Source organism: Cyprinus carpio, chromosome B1, assembly GCF_018340385.1.
Source record: "Cyprinus carpio isolate SPL01 chromosome B1, ASM1834038v1, whole genome shotgun sequence".
In the NCBI taxonomy this organism is placed as follows: Eukaryota; Metazoa; Chordata; class Actinopteri; order Cypriniformes; family Cyprinidae; genus Cyprinus; species Cyprinus carpio.
In genome coordinates this window covers 3,022,304-3,040,954 of record NC_056597.1, presented here as the reverse complement: position 1 = coordinate 3,040,954, position 18,651 = coordinate 3,022,304, and the positions used below count along the sequence as shown (strand labels likewise).

General features: G+C 34.7%; 2 protein-coding genes across 2 annotated transcripts; one reads left to right on the top strand and one right to left on the bottom strand.

Moving 5' to 3' along the window:
- Positions 1-2,181: 2,181 nt before the first annotated feature.
- On the bottom strand, positions 2,182-3,105 carry LOC122135836 (dCTP pyrophosphatase 1-like). The gene has a single exon (XM_042716246.1). It carries the CDS (start codon positions 2,958-2,960, stop codon positions 2,478-2,480), a length of 483 nt encoding a protein of 160 aa, XP_042572180.1. The 5' UTR covers positions 2,961-3,105; the 3' UTR covers positions 2,182-2,477.
- A 49-nt stretch (positions 3,106-3,154) lies between these two features.
- gatb (glutamyl-tRNA(Gln) amidotransferase, subunit B) lies at positions 3,155-17,992 on the top strand. The gene is made up of 13 exons (XM_042716245.1): positions 3,155-3,405; positions 3,984-4,134; positions 4,279-4,392; positions 7,563-7,761; positions 7,841-7,963; positions 10,044-10,157; positions 11,121-11,205; positions 13,516-13,560; positions 14,852-15,044; positions 16,513-16,646; positions 17,125-17,203; positions 17,362-17,496; positions 17,695-17,992. Exons 1-13 carry the CDS (start codon positions 3,242-3,244, stop codon positions 17,818-17,820), a joined length of 1,662 nt encoding a protein of 553 aa, XP_042572179.1. The 5' UTR covers positions 3,155-3,241; the 3' UTR covers positions 17,821-17,992.
- The last annotated feature ends 659 nt before the right edge of the window (positions 17,993-18,651 follow it).

Genomic DNA, 18,651 nt, shown 5'->3' with positions numbered 1-18,651 from the left:
TTTCCTTTGCTGTAAATTAAAAAAAAAAAAATTACGCTACGCCTAAGCCCTACATCATCCATGGATAAAACTCTCTCGTGAACAGTTAACGGAAGTTAGAGATTAAGGTTTATAAAGTTGTAAATATGGATTTTTTTTGTTGTTGTTTTCACAAACGCATCGCTTTGGAAGGCCTTTATTAAACCCCCCAGGGCCCATAGCCATGTGGACTTCTTTTGTAATAGATGGGTGCAGTTTTTTGGACTTCATTATAAAGCATGGATTAGCCTGAATATTATTTAATATAACTCTGATTGTATTCGTCTGAAAGAAGAAAGTCATATACATCTAGGATGGATTAAGGGTAAGTAAATCATGGGGTAATTTTTGGGTGAACTATGCCTTTAAAATTAGGTCTTACATCTTCAAATGCAGCTTTTTAAAAGCAAAATTTTCCCAATTTTTAATTCTGAAACTGTTTACAGCTGTCAAGATGGACAGGAAAAACAAGTTGAATTTTGACATTTTGCGTTCTGAAATCAAAGAGTGACAAAGATAGTGGCGGGGCTTCCACACAGACACTCGCTTCTGAATGACATCAAATGGATAACAGATACTGGGAAAATCACTGTCTGGCTACTAAAGTCTGAGTGGCATCAGAAATCACTGAGCGAGGCAGAAAGCAGCAGTAAGGCATCCCCTATGGTGCAGGATGCTGACAGCTCACTTTGCCCCCCACTATGGAGGACACAACAAGAGATAAACAATGTCCGGGAGATGCAAGCTCTGTTTGTAACATCATCTTGATACTGAAGAAAAAACTCGAAGCACCTGATAAAAACTTCACATAATTCACAAGTTCTCACTCGAATCCAGTCCATCGTTTAATCTTGTGAAGTATAAAGCTGCAGTGTTTGTGAGAAACAAATCCATCATTAAGGCATTGCTTCTGGTTAAAATAGAAGTCTATTGCTTTCTCCAGTGAAAAGGTTGTTTCATCTGACTCAGGGAAGAAATATGCTATATATAAACATGTCAAGCAGCATCTACAAGTGAAAAGACTACAAAATAATCAAATATGTCAGTGAATTTTAATGTGAGAGAACAACTGGCTTTTTCACTGGGGGAAGCATTACTATGGATTATAGACTTTATGGTATTAAAGTTAAAACACCTTGATGGATTGTTTCTTATAAAAATATAACTTTTTGCTTAACTAACTTGATTAATGGACTGTCGTTGTGTGATTACTTGAGAATTATGTTTTTATCAGCTGTTTGGACTCTCATTTTGACTGCACCCACTCACTGCAGTGAATCCACTGGTGATCAAGAGATGTAATGCTAAATTTTTGCCAATTTATTTCAGATGAAGAAACAAAACATCCACATCTTGGATGGCCTGAAGGTGAGTACATTATTACTATTCCTTTAAGCAACTCAAATACACTAAATGATCTAATATTCATTTTGCCAAATTGGTCTGCTTCACTTTTGTCACACTTCCTTGAGTCTTTATGTTGTTTCTTCAGCACTATTTAGCAGTGTTAAGGTGTCTTACTAATGTAACACAGCAGGGTTCAGGAGACAAAATACTCTACTAATGAATTTAATCAGGTGTCCAGATCTTAACTTTGCTTATTAGAGGTGTAGCTATATAACATTAAACATTACAAGATGAAAATCAGAAAGCCAGAGTTGTTCCTTCATTCTCTAAATGGCATTGTTTTTGGTTGTGATAATGAGTGTGCAGATGGAATTGGGTAATTGTAAATAATTAGAGTGAATTATGACATAAGCAGTATAAATAATTTACTGAACTCCTGTCAAAATTGTGTACTTTGGAAAATCACTTAGAGCAGGCATACAGTACTGGCTCATTTTCACAAACAGGATTTTTTTTTAATAATTGCACCCATTTTACAATGTCTAGAGCTAAAAACTTGTCCAATGCTGATCAAACCCTTTCATTTAAAAAATTAGAAATACTTGTACATGAAAAATGATAATAACTTTTTCAGAACTAAGACAAAAATTCTCTCTCAACAAACAAACAAATAACTCCATCCACAAACAAACATCTCCTGGATTTGTGTAACATTTTGTAAAAGTGCCAGTGAAGCTATAAGCATCTAATTGTTCATTTATTTTTTTTAAATGTGAATTTCAGTGTTTGAAAGTGAACAGATGCAAGGAGACCATGTGAGCTGCAAAACACTTTACTGTGATGAAGCAAAAACACTACACAGCAAAGCAACTTATACTGTCCACGGCAGCTTTTGTTTGGTAAAATAAAAACACGAGAAGAACTTTAAAACTAAGCCAGAAATGTGCAAACAAGTTTCTTACATACAAATTCTAAAAAGCTCAACGTAAACCAAGAGTGGTAGTGCTAACATTTAGTTCAAATGAAATAAAAACCAGCAACGTTAAGCGCACAAAGGAGTTTTACAGTTTTTAAGGCACTCAACATCAGCTTCCTCAAATAAACTCAGGACATCAGTCCTTGTACTCCGTGTATTTCTTGGCAGACCCATGAACTTTGTCGGCCGGGTACTTGAGTCGGTTTAGGGCCATTTTGCGGAGAACAGCTTGAGGCAGATCAACGTGGCATTTTTCTGCCAGTTCAACCAGATAGATCAACACGTCGCTGAGTTCCTGGGCCAGGTGCTCCCGCTGCGGCTCGGTCCAGTCCGGCAGACCCTCCTGCACCTCCCCGCGCCACTGGAAGAGCTCCGCCAGCTCCCCGACCTCCCCGACCAGCGCGAGCAGCAGGTTCCGCGGCTTGTGGAACTGGCTCCAGTTCCTCTCCTCCGTGAATTCAGTCTGCATGCGGCGGATGTCCTCAAGCGTGGGTTCGGAGGTGAAAGTGAATCCCTCGGCCCGGTCATGCTGGATCTCTCCGTTCCCATTCGTAGATGGGCGATGGCTGGAAGTGTCACCGTTTTGTTTGGATCCGATCCCGTTTTGCTGCAGCGCCATTGTAATTTACACGTGCGAAAGGCAAGCCCTGAAAATACAGACGTTCTCAAAGATGATCATTCACGTGCAGGACCATACGTGAATCTCCCGCCACCAACTGCCCCACAGTTATCAATACGCGGTCTGTGAATGCCGTCATAAGAAGTCGCCGGAAACTTTGCCTTTGCGCTACTGGCATTATGGGAGTTGAAGTTTATTCTTCATTATGATTCGTTACACTGGCGAGTTCCTTTCGGCTCTGTAAAACTACATTTACCATCTGCCCACACACAAACACAAGCATGGCAACCTCCTCTTCAGGATACAGCAGAATGTTCTGTAAGCTAAGGAAATATGCTAATAAATCACAAAGCTTATATCATATTGATAGTTTTAATTTAAAGATAAGGAGAATATGGACATCTGGATCCAAAACTCAACTTCAGCCCAAAGTCAATACTAAAAGGTAGGAAACAAATGCCCCCTAAAATGCTATGCAGGATGTTCATAGGTCTGTTATCAACATGAGGGATATGTGTAATGCTCTTTCTCTGGTTTAATGGAATTAATTAATGTGGTGTATGTGTGTTAACAGACTGCAGATTTGAAACTCTTGAGAAGTTGAGACCAAACTTGATTGCTGACCTTGACTTTACATGTGCTCTGGAAAAATATATATATACACATTACATTAAAACAAAACACAAAGAAAAAAGAAAATTTTAAAAAAAAAAAAAAATTAAGTATTTTATAAAATAAAATAAGTCATCCTTAAATAATAATATTCATTACAATAAAAATGATCACAACTCATTAAAATACATTCACCACTGTGACTGGTTGTCACATTTTTGACTCCTATGAACAGTTCCTAATAGTGGCTTTCGGATCTTTTTTAGTCTTTTTTTTATCTTTTTAGTCTACAAAAAAACTACCCCCCTCAAAAGAAAAAATACTCTCACTTTTGATCAATCTAATGGGTTGTTGCTAACTAAATGTATGTAATGAAAGTTATCTCTTCATCGCTTGGGCTTTGTTGTCTAGTCTTCCTCAGATGGTTGGTGTTGTAGGTCTGGAAGTCCATGCTCAGATTCAGTCCACATCAAAGCTCTTCTCTGGATCTCATGTTAGATTCTTGGCTCCACCAAACTCACTTGTCTCACATTTTGATGCTTCTTTACCAGGAACACTGCCAGTATGTAAATAAATGAAATTACACACACACACACACACACACACACACACACACATATATATACACACACACACAAATATAAATCTGCATTATGTCTGTCATTTCATTGCAGTTCTAAATTCTGTTGAATGTCTTGCTTCCTAAGTACTGAACAGAAGATGTGTGGAGGCTGCTGTATTGACAGGCCTTGCTCTCAACTGTACCATCAACAGGAAGTCACTATTCGACAGGAAGCACTACTTTTATGCAGACATGCCTGTGAGTTCTCTCAGCTGCACACGTATAGGTGCTTAGTGAATTTGTCAGCGTTTCTTAGTTTTATCTTCGTACTCCAAAGGATAGAAGTGCTGATGACACAAATGCAATGGACAAGAACATATTTCCTATGCCTTCAACTCTATACGGTTGTTATTTTTGATAAGCTGCTTTATGGATCCATCGTTTGTCAAAGAGACATGTACATATATCCAGCGCATCACTCTTTCTTTCCCTGGGCTTTAATAAAGAAGTGATGCTGAACAGGCAGGAAACAGAATAGCTGCCACTAATGTAGATGAATAACAGTGTCTGCTCTTAAAAGCTTAAAACATTCAAGCTCTGGTCTGAGCAATGTTTCAGCTTTGGTATTGGATTTGTAAGACCTAATATATATATATTTTTTTAATGTTGTAGTATAAAAAAACCTTTATATGTTTTAGCAGTTCTGAGAACACTGTCCTCCACCAAACATGCAGTCCAAACTCAGTTTTTGTAAATATCCTGAGAGCATTTAGAATGACTCAGTGTTTGGCAGTAAAGCATTAGTAACGCATTACTGTAATTTGATTACTTTTTTTAGTAACAGGGTAATTTAATGCATTATAATTAAAAAAAAAGTAATTAGAGTGTAGCTACAAACCTAGGTCTCTATACGTAACTGCCGCGTTACATTGCTGACAGAATGCAGTGTTTTATAATCTAGAGATTGTAAAAAGGATGTACTGTAGCACACGCACTGTTGAGTCAAGTGCATTCAGTGGATTATAGACCTGCTCCCGTGAGACCTAACGGAGCAGAGGACAATACTTGATAGTGCAGAGACTCGTGTGTGTGCGCGCGATGCTGGAGAATAAAATGATTCACGGGACTCCCGCAAAAAAGAAATATCTAAACATAAAATATCTAAAACATAAATTGTTATTCATCTATTGCACAAAAGCAACATGAACTAATATAAAATATATACGATTAACAGGTGCAAGCGTATGCAGAGTTTCTATTTAGGCTTAGGCTGCACGTGTTTGCAGCGTTGAGCAATACAGTGCTGAAATTTGCATGCTCATGAATCCTCTCATTATAACACACGAATTGCAGACATTATGAAAGATTCATTATGCATATATTTATTGTGTTATAACAGAGATTTGTGAGAGTGCGATGAACTGAGATGTCTTTTAGAGATTATAAATGCAGTGCTCTTTACTGGCATTCTGTAACTAATTACTAATTACTTTTGAAATGAAGTAATCAGAACAGTAATGTGATTACCTTTAAAAGGAGTAATCAGTAATTTCATTACATTTTCAGAGTAACTTGCCCAACACTGTATTTTACAGCATTAGTTTAGAGATTTTTTTTTTCCCCTTGAGAAAATTTGGCAAGTACTGTACCTGATATATATCCAAAATAATCGACATTGAATCGAGTTGGTATTTAAATTGAATCGAAAGCTTGTGAATGAGAATCGAATCTTGAAATTTGTGTCAAAACCCAGCCCTACAAAATAACATGATATCTCTTGTGTAAAGATACAGCATGTGAGATTGAGAACTCATAATTAAGAAGTATTATTAGATTAAGTGAAAATGTCATTTTAATTCAGATACAATTTTAGAAAGACATAATATCAGACAAAAACAATTTTGAATTAATGTATATATTTGGACTGAGCAGGAAAAATTATTTGAGAAGGCATATCCTCCTTTCCTGTATTATTTATATTGTAATACAACATGCACCAAACAAATTAAAAAAACTATTTTAAGCCAAAATAATCATAAGCAAGGACTGATTCTGACTGAGTTGGCATTGAGAAAGCTCAGACATTGAAATGGAAGGAATCTTTGACTTATGAGGAATCTGTCACTCTTCATTAACGCAAATTAATTTTTTTTCTGTGCTTACATTTTTTTATTATTTTTTTATTTTTTGTGGCCATGATGAATTAGTTGATCAGGTACAACACGCAGATGGTAATGGCTAATTGCTGTTTTTTTCTTTCCTTTACTCTTTTGCATGCCAGCAATAACCATGATACATTTCTAGTGTCATTTAGTCACCAAATCAACATATCAAAATTCCCTATTTCTCTTTTCAGCTAAACAGAAAAACATAAAAAAATTAAAAATATAACAAGAACACAAGTATCTGTATGCATTTTCAAAACCCTCATAACCTTAACCCTGGCCTTTCAACCCTACCCAACCAACCCTGCCAAGCACCAGATTTGATTCTGATGAGTGATGACACAAAAGATTTATCTGATTATACAACTATGATGTTTTAAGGTCATTCATTTGAATTTCATGTTAAGTCTGGATGAGGTCCAAGCCAAAACACAGCATGGCTTTAATTCTACAGACATCCAAAAATGCAAAAACTTTCCCTAAAATACAAAAGCCAACTATATATTTTACTGTGTAAAGACAAAAGGCCTGATTTATACTGTGTTGAAAATATACAAATATTATAAATAAAAATTGTTAAACATATTTTAGAAAGAAGTTTATTTTTATTTTTTTTTTTTTTTTGCTTTTATTTAATCAAAAACGGAAAACAGTAATATTGTATAGTAACTGTTTTAAGTTTTTTCTTTGATGGTAAAGCTGAATTGTCAACGCCCATTAGTCCAGGTGTGCTGCTTAATATTTTTGTGGAAACCATGATAATTTTTTTTTATTTTTCCCCAGGGTGAATATAAAGTTCAAATAAAGAGCATTTATTTGAAATACTTTTCTTTTTTTTGTGGTAATAATATAAAAGGCTTTGCTGTTTTTTTTTTTAAATTGGATGAATGCATTGTTGTGGAATAAAATTAAAAAATATTTAATAGAAACAAAATATTTCATTTATTTTCTAAACTCTATATTTTTGGATGCATAAACCTAAATAGAAAAATAAAATCATGGCTGTCAGTAGAACAAAATTATTGTGATTTAATAATGTAAGTATTTTAAAATGCAGAATGAAATTGTGATATTGACAAAATCTGTTCGTTTTAACTTTTATTTTATTTTATTTTTAATGTTATTTTTATTTTGGCTCTCCTTGGCACTCTTCTGTTGTTTCAAAAACAATAATATATTTAAGTGTAGATAAACTAGCAATTAAAAAGATCCTGATACCCATCATTGTTTAGTTGTGTAACAGTTTGGTGTTTGTGTTTTTAGGCAGGCTACCAGATCACTCAGCAGAGGGTTCCCATAGCAGTGAATGGCATGCTGGTCTATAGTCATTTTGAAGGTCGCAGAAGAAACCAAGTTGTAACCAAGAGTGTGAAAATCAAACAGATCCAGCTTGAGCAAGACAGTGGAAAGAGTCTCCATGATGATGAACAGAGTCAGACTCTAATAGACCTCAACAGAGCAGGTGCTGCTTCTTCACTCTTATACAGAAACATGAAGTGTTTCATGTGTCTGATATAAACACTGTGTCTCTCTGTCTGTAGGTGTAGGTCTGATGGAGCTGGTGATGGAGCCAGAGATGTGTTGCGGAGAGGAGGCAGCAGCTGCCGTCAGAGAGCTTCAGCTCATCCTGCAGGCTCTGGGCACCTGCCAGGCTAACATGGCCGGTGATTTAATACATCCCCTACAGCTAACATTGATCAGAACCTTAAATAGCCTATACACATTTATTACCATGATTGGGTCTCTGACACAAATCACCTTGCTTGCACCAACGCTATCAGAGTCAGTACACAGTATCCATAAGGTTATTTTCAATGTACATCTCAGTATTGATGTACATGCATAGCATAGCTTAAAAGGATGTTTTCTCAGTCTAAAAACAACCATTTTGACCAAATAGCTCCAAAATAGATTGTTTAAATAGAAAAACAGATAGATGTAGATATAAAATGTGTAATGCATGAAGTGAAATACAGTAAAATCTAATTAAAACAATCAAGTAACATTCCCTGTACTGTTTGTCATTGCATAAACACAAAGAAGAATTACAGTAAATCATTTTCACTGTAATAATTGTTTCATTGTAATAAACTGCAGTATTTACATATCTTACTAATATTTAACTATTATTATTCAATCTAATACATTCAAGTTTCTATGCAGTTGTCCAGAAACATTTGAGTAGTGAAGCAAACAAATAGTTGAATCAGACTTGTTGAAAGTGAGCAGGACAGTTTTGAACTGAATCACAGAGATTAATTGAACCTACTGACTTGACTTTGCTACTGATGTTCAAATTAAAGATTTATGCTAAGACTAAATTGGATTGGAAATGTAGTCCAGCGATTACTAGTGTTTATAAAACATTATAGCTAAAAAAAAATCATAATAATCATAACGTTGCTTAATTATTTATATCGGCAGCAAAATTGTTAATATTCAGTTAGTTCTGTTAAACGAATAATCGTGATTAATCGCATCAAAAATAAAAGTTTTTGTTGAGTATATGTGTATGTTTTGTAATCATGTAAATATAAAGACATCCACATATAGTATATATTTCAAAAGTATTTACATGTATATATTTATATTCCTATAATTGAAATGATATATAAATATATTTAATATATAAACATAACATATTTTCTTAAATATATATATGCATATGTGTGTGTGTGATAAAAAAAAAAAAAAAATATATATATATATACACACACACACACACACACACACACACACACACATAATAAATATATACAGTACACACACATATATTCTCTAAACAAAAACTTTTATTTTGGATGTGATTAATCGCGATTAATCGTTTGACAGCACTATATTCAATATATCGACTTGCCCAGTAGACAGTATTCTATACGTCACCAAGATTTCTATTAAACAGTGCATCATGAGGAAAGCCTTGCACATAAGTTTTTGTGTTCAAATATCTAATAAACAGATGTGGCCTCTCATATATCATAAATCAGGAATATTGCAGAAATACTGTACCTGCTGAATGCCATTCTAACAACTGTCCAGAAATGCTTTAAATATGTATTGCAAATGAGCAAATGTTCCAAAAAACATTTTTTTATGATTCCTAATCTAAAAAACATCTCTACAATTAAATACATTTAAATAAATTTAAAGTTTGGGTATTGTATGTATAATGTCAGGGCCAAATGAGTAGACTGTATACCACAAAAGGACTGTAGTGAGTCTCCTTCACCAATGGTCACTCTATTGTTCGCCAATGAGTTAACTTTTTCCCTGTTTCCAACTTCACTAGTATTTGTATTTTGAATGCAATTTGATGTTTGAATTCTTGAAACTTAATATGAGTGAGTCATAGTTTCAATTACACACTTTAAGTAAGAACATTGATAAAATGTAGTGTTTGTGTAGGAGATACAAATTCAAATGAGAAAATAACTGACCTGTTTCTCAACCCTTCTTAAAGTGTCACTGCTCAATCAACCTATTGTCTTCCTGTGATGAAAAATTCAATAGCTTTTGTTTAATCAAAACCCCCTGAAGCAAAATACAGCAAATTGTTTATCTGCTGCAGACTATTCAGCGGTGCACAGGGCACTCCAGAATACTGTATTTCATGCAAATAAATCATTCAAATTCAAATGTATGCAGTGTTTGTTAAGCAGGGGTTTTGAGAGCTGTGGATGGTTGAATTGTAATGACTGTTTGGAGTGATTCTCATATCAGATCCCTTTTTCTCTCTTCTCACAGAGGGGCAGCTTAGAGTTGATGCCAATGTGTCCGTGCATCGACCTGGAGAGCCTTTGGGAGTGAGGACGGAGGTCAAAAATATCAACAGTGTAAGGCACCTGGCTAAAGCCATAGGTAAGTAAGAATATGTGTCCAACTGATACTGAGAAAGAATTTTCCCTTCTGGTTTGAAGAAGGTCTTTTCTAGTTTAAGTACAAGCGTACAGTAAAATCTCTTTGCTATTCCTCTGTACAGCAAGACGTGTCGAGGGAATGAAGTACACTTTTAGCCAGTGGGTTTCAGAAATCTTTTAATCATGCTGCATTGGTATTCACACACACTTTAGTAATAGCTGGAAGTCACTTTTCTTGTGTGGTTGTCAGATTTAGCCTGGCATCAGTTGGAGGGAATGAGTGTCTCTGTGGAATTATGCCAGAGCTAAGAGTCAAACTGCAAACTCCAGATAAGCAACATGAACAATAAGCATTTTCACCTCACTCCGTCTCTGTCTCGTGTTAAATGCTCCTTCAAGATGTGCACTGTTGAATAAAGGCTGCAGAAGCCATCATCTATGCTGAAGAAACACACATACACACACAAATCACAATAATTTGTATCACCAAGTTGTGTTTTTGAAACCAGGAGTTTTACTCAAAAGGAAATCTGACTGAGCTGATCCAAGAAAATAATGAGTGTTGAAGACCCACATAAACACGACTGTCAAGGACGAGAAGATTAAATAGTGCTGTCAGTGAAAGAGAGAGTAAACAGAGAAAACAGGAAAATATTTAATCGCGGAGTATGACTTGATTCTTTTAACCCTATTTTACATTGTTCCCTAAAAGAGAAAGTTATACAATTTAATGAATATTTAATACATTTTGTTTTGATGTCTTGTAAAAACAACTATTATATTGTACGCTGTAGTAAAACTAAAGGATTACCAGAGGTTTTCTACAACAGAAAAAAAAACTTGTTTAAGCAGTCATGAGGACAAATGCTGATGTGCAACCATTTCAGAAGTACTTTAGGGTCTTTTGTTGGCAGAAGGTTGTGGTTAGATTTTGATTGGCTCTCTCTTGGTACATGTTCCATAGACTACGAGATCCAGAGACAGATGGAGGTACTACAGAGCGCTGGGAAGGTTCTTAATGAGACCCGAGCATTTGACAGCAAATCTGGGTAAGGAGGCCCAGAACAGGCACATTTCTACAAGCACTGCATTCTCCTGTGATATCAATCGGAACAGAGCAGTGCCAATTAGAGGATCTGTGTTTTACATGGTTTGAGTCTCACATTCTTTATTGGTTCCTTATTGCATTTTAAACCCGCTTCAGGTTTAGTCAGTGTTTCTAACAGAAGAGGAGCCCCCTCTACTACCCTTAAACAGTTCAAACCACCCAAATAAGAATACAGTACAATACCAAAAATACAATTTTGGAAACATGTTTAAAAGATTTATTTCATAATTTAATGTTTTGATTATTTTAAAAAAATTAAATGTTATTAATTACAAAAAAAAAAATTGTTAAAAATCAGTGCATGTTACTAATTAAAGATTCACATATTATTACTATGAACTGAACTGGACACTACTAAGAGTCAAGACTTGTGATTCATTAGATACTCTATTGTTTAAAACAGTCAGGTCAGGGTTTTTTTTTTTCAGCAATGATAATTTCTACTGTGACGATAAAGATTTTTACATAGTTTTAAAAAAATCAATTTAAAATAAATTCTGTTCTTTTGAACCTGAAATTCAACAAAGAATCCTGAAAAAATTTCGGAAAAGAAACAAAATATCCATAAAAATATTAAGCAGCATAAGATTTGTTTCTTGAGCACCAAATTAGAATAATTTCTGATGGATCATTATGTTGCACTGTAGACTTGAGTAATGGCTGCTTCCATAACAGGAAGCAACTACATTTTAAATATATTTAAGGATATATGAAAATATATTAAAAAGAAACTTCTTTCAAAAGCATTAAAATATCTTACTTTTAAACAGTTGTGCAAGTCATATACCAATCTGATTGATTTAATAAGTACATTTAGTAAAGGATTCTTCACACAATGTCAAACCAATAATATTCTTTTGTCCGTGAATCAGGCTACACTTGTCAAACTGTTGTTTTTTTTTGTTGTTTTTTTGAACAACACAATAACCAGACATGTTGTCCTGGCATTTATTTTGTGATGCAAGTCTATGTGGCACAGTATATTCTGCCACACTGGTGAAGAGTGATTCAGGAAATGCTGCATTTAGTCATAGGCAGCATACTGTTCCTCTGGTCTTTTTCCTGTCCGTCTGTGACAGAAGATGAATGTGGTCATTTGACCTCAGTAGTTGTGTGATGTGTTGACTTGTACACATGACAGCACCAGGCATACACACTAACTCATGCTCTCTACAGATGACAGAGCAGTATTATTGTGAGCATCTGCCCATGAAATAAAAGTCACTTCTCACAGCTGTGTCCTCCTGCTCTTGATTTTGATCTGCTAGCACAAACCACCAATCTATTAGTGCTTGGTACACAACCTTCTAGAATACTTTATTCTAATTAGCCAGTCGCAGCACTCTGTGGTCAGATATCTTTGCACAATGGAAGCTGAACTATAATTGACTTATGGTCTCTTTCTTCTCACATAATTTTTAAAAAATTTGTTGTTTGTCATTTGGTTAGTAGCCATGCAGTTGTCAGGATAATGTACAGTGAGCTGGTCATTAACGCTAAATACTGTAAACCCCTTCAGGTTGATAATTGCAAGATTAATCTGAAAATAAACAAAAGGCATACAATACAGTTTAATAGACATTAGCATTCACAACTGGATGGCTAGTGTCCTGTTTAAAGGGATAATTCATCCAACAATGAAAATTCTGTCATCATTTATTAAGAATAAATTTTTTTGGGTGAACTAATAATAAGAATTTAATAAGCTAAATAAACTTTATTAAATATAGTTAATAATAAATAAAGTTTATTAAGAAGACATAACAACTGTTGCCTGTTGTATTGTGGTTCTGTATTTTGATCATTCAAATTAACATGTATTTATTAATAGTGTTAGTAATTGAGGTAATTACCAAAACTGTGAACCATCCAAAACACTTCATTCAATTATACATTATGACATATAAATTGGCCAATGCTACTATTCTCAACATGGACACATTTTAATTGTTATGTCATGTTATGTTATGTTATGTTATGTTATGTTATGTTATGTTATGTTATGTTATGTTATGTTATGTTATGTTATGTTATGTTATGTTATGTTATGTTATGTTATTTTTCCCTTCTTCCAGTTTGGTGCATTAATGACTAACTGTCTATATATTTTCCTGTGTATGTACATTCTGAATGCCTGTAAGAACCATCTACTGTATCATATACTTTGCTTGCAACTTTGTTATAAATAAGTATAACTTATTTATAAAAAAAAGTATAACTTATTTATTACCATCTCTCTCTCTCTCGCCAGTAACACAATTCCAATGAGGGATAAGGAAGGCTTACAAGACTACAGGTGAGTATAACCCTACATGATCCTTTCAGGTGAGTGAAATCTGCTCAATCCTGTGGAGGGCTACAAAAAGAAAAAGAAAAACAAGAGGTCTGTGGGAAGAGTGATAGAGCAGAGGGAAGATGGACAGCACATGATAAAAAAATAAAAATAAAAAAGGGTTAAAGGAAAGCAGAAGAAAAACTGAGTCTCTAGACAGACAAGGGAGTACAGGAGATGGATGAAAGAGAATATGGTGACATGGAGGGAGAGAAGGGGTTCGGGGGAACAAAACAGAAGAGGAGGTGGACAGGAAGACTAGTGGCGATGTGATTGCGTTGCCTGTGCTGTGATAATGCAGCTGTAGATCCACATGAAGGAAGAGGGAGGGAAGAGAGGGTAAATGTAGTAAAGAAATGGAGCAAATCATGCAGTGCCATCTACAGACTATGACCAATATAAACACTTACAAATGATTGATTTTTTCTTTTGTACATAAATATATATATATATATATATACACTGTTATATATATATATATATATATATATATATATATATATATATATATATATATATATACATATATATAAAATGTGTTTGTGTATATATATATATATATATATATATATATGTATGTATGCATACTTATTTTATTATTTTTTGGTTGATATTCTGTCTCTATCCATTAAAATAAACCTGCCATAAAAAGTGCAGACCCTTCATTTCTTTATAAGTGGGCAAACTTACAAAATCAGCAGGGGATCAAATAAATATTTTCCCCACTGTATCTACGTGAAAAAAGTACATTTAATTTCTCTGTTTTGCCTTTTTTGGCTGCCTTTTTGACAGAAACAAATGTGTAATTCCAATATCCCATCTGAGCGGTGTTTCCTGCATTCATGCAGTGATCAGAACTTGCCTGAGCTGCAGTATGATGCATGAAAAATATATATGCATGTGAGTAATGCACATTTGAGATTGATTAAAACAGCAGTTCGTTTTATCACTTAAACTGTTACATACATTTTTAAGAAGGCTGAGTCACCCGTGCTTCTGATGGGCCACCACCGGTGCGGACGCTTTCAGACCGTCAGTTGCTGGACATGTGTGGCTGGTTCAGGTCGAAGAGATATATGAGAGGGGTGTGACAGAGAGACAGAGAGGGCTGGAGATTAGGCCATGAGATGACACACATGCTGTGTGAACACAACAAATGCTGGCTTATCTCTGCACCTGATAAGAACCATGCTCTTGTGTTTCCGCACATGACCTGCCTGAGTCACGCCTTCTGCTATGTCTCTTTATCTCTCAGGTTCATGCCAGAGCCCAACTTGCCACCACTGTTTGTTTATGAGAGTGAAGCTTCAGTGCCTGCTGGCATTGACCCTGCCCAGGTTGTGGTGATTGACAGGCTGAGTGCACAGTTGCCAGAGCTGCCGTCTGTGAAAAGGACAAGGCTAGTGGAGACGTATGTCATCCTTCAAGAGCACAGCTTCACACTGGTGGTGAGATGTGCATGTTTGTTTTATGGCACACATTTCCAGTGTTGCGGAGTAATTCATTACGTGTAACAGAATTACGTAATTTAATTACAAAATAAATGTAACTAATCTGTTACAGTTACTGAGAAAAAATGTGTGATTAAATTAGTTACTTATGAAAATGTTATCGGTTACAAAGTGGGTTGCATGTGAATAGTTTTACAAATACAGATTTAATTTATTTCTTTCCCAAATTGCATTGACTGCTCTAAAATAGGAAACACCAATGTTTCAGGAGTTTAGGACACATGCTTATTTGATAACTGTTTTATTTCCTATTTTGGTTTGTGTATATGCTTTATTTTTTAAATTAACTGTTTTTTTTCTCCAGGGCATTGTTAGAAGCCAGCGTTTCCTGTCATAGCTATGCAAAGATTTGTTTTCAAAAACGCATTATAGCTATTAAACTATATCTTGTTATGATCTTACATTTGTATTTAACATCAGAACGATGTCAGAGTAAAAAGAGGTGTTAAAGAGGTGCTTTAAAATTAAATTAGAATCTTAATTCAAGTGATGAAGGATTATGAAAGTCTGACAGTAATCGGTGTTGAGTACTACTGTAAGGTTAACCCTGTCTGCTTTAAATGTTATTGACAGTTTAGAAAAATTTCATGAATTTTTTTTTAGAAATTTAGAAAAGTAATCAAATAGTAATGTTACATTACTTTAATCTAGGTATTGAAATAGTTACACTAATTTTTACATTTTAAATAGGGTAACCTAAAAAATGTAGAAATTGACATTTAGAAAATAATCAAATAGTAATGTTACATTACTGTAATCTAGGTATTGAAATTTCCATTTTGCCTCAAAAAGAAAAATGATCATAACTTTTTCCATTTTGCCTCAAAAAGAAAAATGATCATAACTTTTGCTAGTTTATTTCTCGTAAAAGTCACAATCACTTCGTATAACTATCATAATTGCAGCTTTATTTCTTGTCACTATCACTATCTATCTTGTCTTCTACCTCATTATTGCCCTTATCTCACAGTTAAAGCTGTTTCTCATAATTGCAACATTAATTCACAATTGGAACATGTTTTAATTATCTTTATATCTCATAATTGCAACTGCTTCACTTAACTGTGACGTTATTCTTGCAACTTTATTTCTTGTAATTTCTATCACAACTTCTGATTATCTTAAATATCTCACAATGGTGACATTATTTCTCGTAATTGCAACTATTTCATAGCTGTCACTTCCTTTTTTACAAGGTGACTATTTCTTGGACGTTATCCCAAAATTGCCTTATTTTTTGCCTTGTCTTGATCAATTGTTTTATTTTATATTCTGAGGTGGAAACATGCTTCCATAGTTTTGGATAAATCCCATGATTTATTTTTTTTTTTAACTTTTTTTTCATCATAGGTGTTTAATATTAATTTTAAAAGATTTAAATTCTACGATAACTACTCTATTTCAGAATGAAGACGGACTTATGGACTACTTTGAGAATGTTGTTCAGGCCACCAAAGCAGAACCGAGGAAGGTGATTGGCTGGGTGATAAAGGAGCTGATGGGAAATCTGAATAGTCAGAATCTGAAAGTCTCTCAGAGGTGAGCCAGCACTGAGAAGAGTCATTCAATAGCTGTGATACATCCAAAACATTGGAAAATGAATTAGAATAAATAATTCCAAGAGAAAAGGGAGACAGGGAGCGTGTCTTTGTGTGAGTGCTGGAGGCTTATTTCCAGTCTGTTTGTTTTATTCCTTCTCACCAACATTGTTTCCAGTCAGTAAGTGATAAATAATAGAAGCTGTGTTCACTTCATGCCGGGGGATGTATGTATAGGAGTGTTTTTCTGGGACTTCGCCAGCTCAGTGATCAGAAACTGCCTCGATGATCTCTTCTTGTTTTCTTAAGTTCACTAATAAGTGAATGGGGCCAAATTGTGTGAACACACAGAAAGAAGCCATGTTTAACCCATTCAGTAATGAGTTCTCCTGGGTCTTAATGTTTCTAATTCTTGCTCTCCGAGACATTCTGAGAGTGCAATCTGTTGTTTCTTTCTAATCTCTCCCTCTCTTCCTCAGTCCCATCTCTCCATGTGCGCTTGCTGAGCTGATCAATCTTGCAGAATCTGGTCATATCTCATCTTCAACTGCCAAGCAAGTAAAAAAAAATAATAATAATTTGCAAAAAAACAAAAAACAACATTCATTTTTGCTAATAATAATAATTAGTTTGCCAGAACAGTTGTCAGAAGCTTTATTGTGTGAGGGTTTCCTTAAAGCACAGGCCTGTTTTGTGTTTGTATGTGATGAGCACAGGTTTTCCAGGAGATGTGGAAGGCTCCAGAGAAGACAGTGGGCCAGATAGTGAAGGAGCAGGATTTGTGGATGATAAATGATAAAGAGGAACTACAAAAGATCTGTAGGAGGATTGTTGACAGTCACCCTGAGGAGGTAAATCCAAATGTTAATTCACCTTAAAAACTCTGTTTGATATTTAAATATTTCGAGCCAGCACAAATATGTAATATTATTATTAAATATAAACTTTTTAACTATATTTATTTATTATTTGCTTGTTTATAAAATCAACTGCTTGCCATCTTTGATCATTTATGCAGTCATTTTTGTAAATTAATTTTGTTGTTGCAGGTTCAGATTATCAGAAGGGGTAATAAGAAAGTACTGAACAAATTGATGGGTGAAGTTCAGAGAGAAACCAAAGGCAGAACTGACCCGGTCCAAGTCAGAGCCATTCTAGAGAAAATGGTCTCATGAATTACCCAGCATGCCTCTTTATGGGTTAATGATGTGTTCTGGACAAGCAACTTAATGGAGAAATGGAATTTTCATACATCTGTATAATTGTTATAGAAAGTTGTCTACACTGTAAAATTTAGAGCTACACAGCCTGTTAATATTCACCAGTCTGATAAACAAATGTTTAGTGGATCAAGGCTGTGTTGTTTTATTTCTAAAGAGTTGAGGATCAGTTAATTCTGGCCTCTGAGACATTTATCACTCAGTGATCATTGATTCCTTAATAGTCAGCTCTTGTGAGAAAATGTTGTGTGTGCACAGAATCTCTTTGCGCTGCTTTAAGTTGTTTGCAGCTCTGTATGGATTTTCCATCAGATTTGGATTTTGTGGGATTATTCATCACTTTTAGACTTTTAGCAGGTCAGGCCAAGGTTGCCTGAAACTTCTGATGTTTAATCACCATTAGCCATTTCCAGCACATTCCAGGTCTGCTGGAATATAGGGTCTGACAGGGGGTTCAAATAAATGCGATGTTTGTGTACTACTAAGACTTTTTAATCAGAACCAACATATTGAATAAAGACAACATAAAATATACATTTTCAAATCATATAACTTGATGATGCTTGGTAAAATACATACGAGTATTGGTTGTGTTATATGAGTAACTAGCGCCCTCTGGTGGATTTTTTTTTTTTTTTTTTTTTTTTTTTTTACATACAATTATGTCAAGACAAAGTGTGTCATCAATGATATTGGCTACCATACACTGAATTCCTAAAGTTAGGGTGTTTTTTTTTTTAATGAAATGAAATGCATTGTTGAAGGGATAGTTCCAAACCATTTAAA

Bases quoted from the DNA above. Each gene is read 5' to 3' on its own strand.
- LOC122135836 (XM_042716246.1), bottom strand. From the start codon at position 2,960: ATGGCGCTGCAGCAAAACGGGATCGGATCCAAACAAAACGGTGACACT.
- gatb (XM_042716245.1), top strand. From the start codon at position 3,242: ATGGCAACCTCCTCTTCAGGATACAGCAGAATGTTCTGTAAGCTAAGG. The intron at 7,964-10,043 runs GTGATTTAATAC...CTCTTCTCACAG, and splicing joins CTGCCAGGCTAACATGGCCG to AGGGGCAGCTTAGAGTTGAT. The intron at 13,561-14,851 runs GTGAGTATAACC...TTTATCTCTCAG, and splicing joins GAAGGCTTACAAGACTACAG to GTTCATGCCAGAGCCCAACT.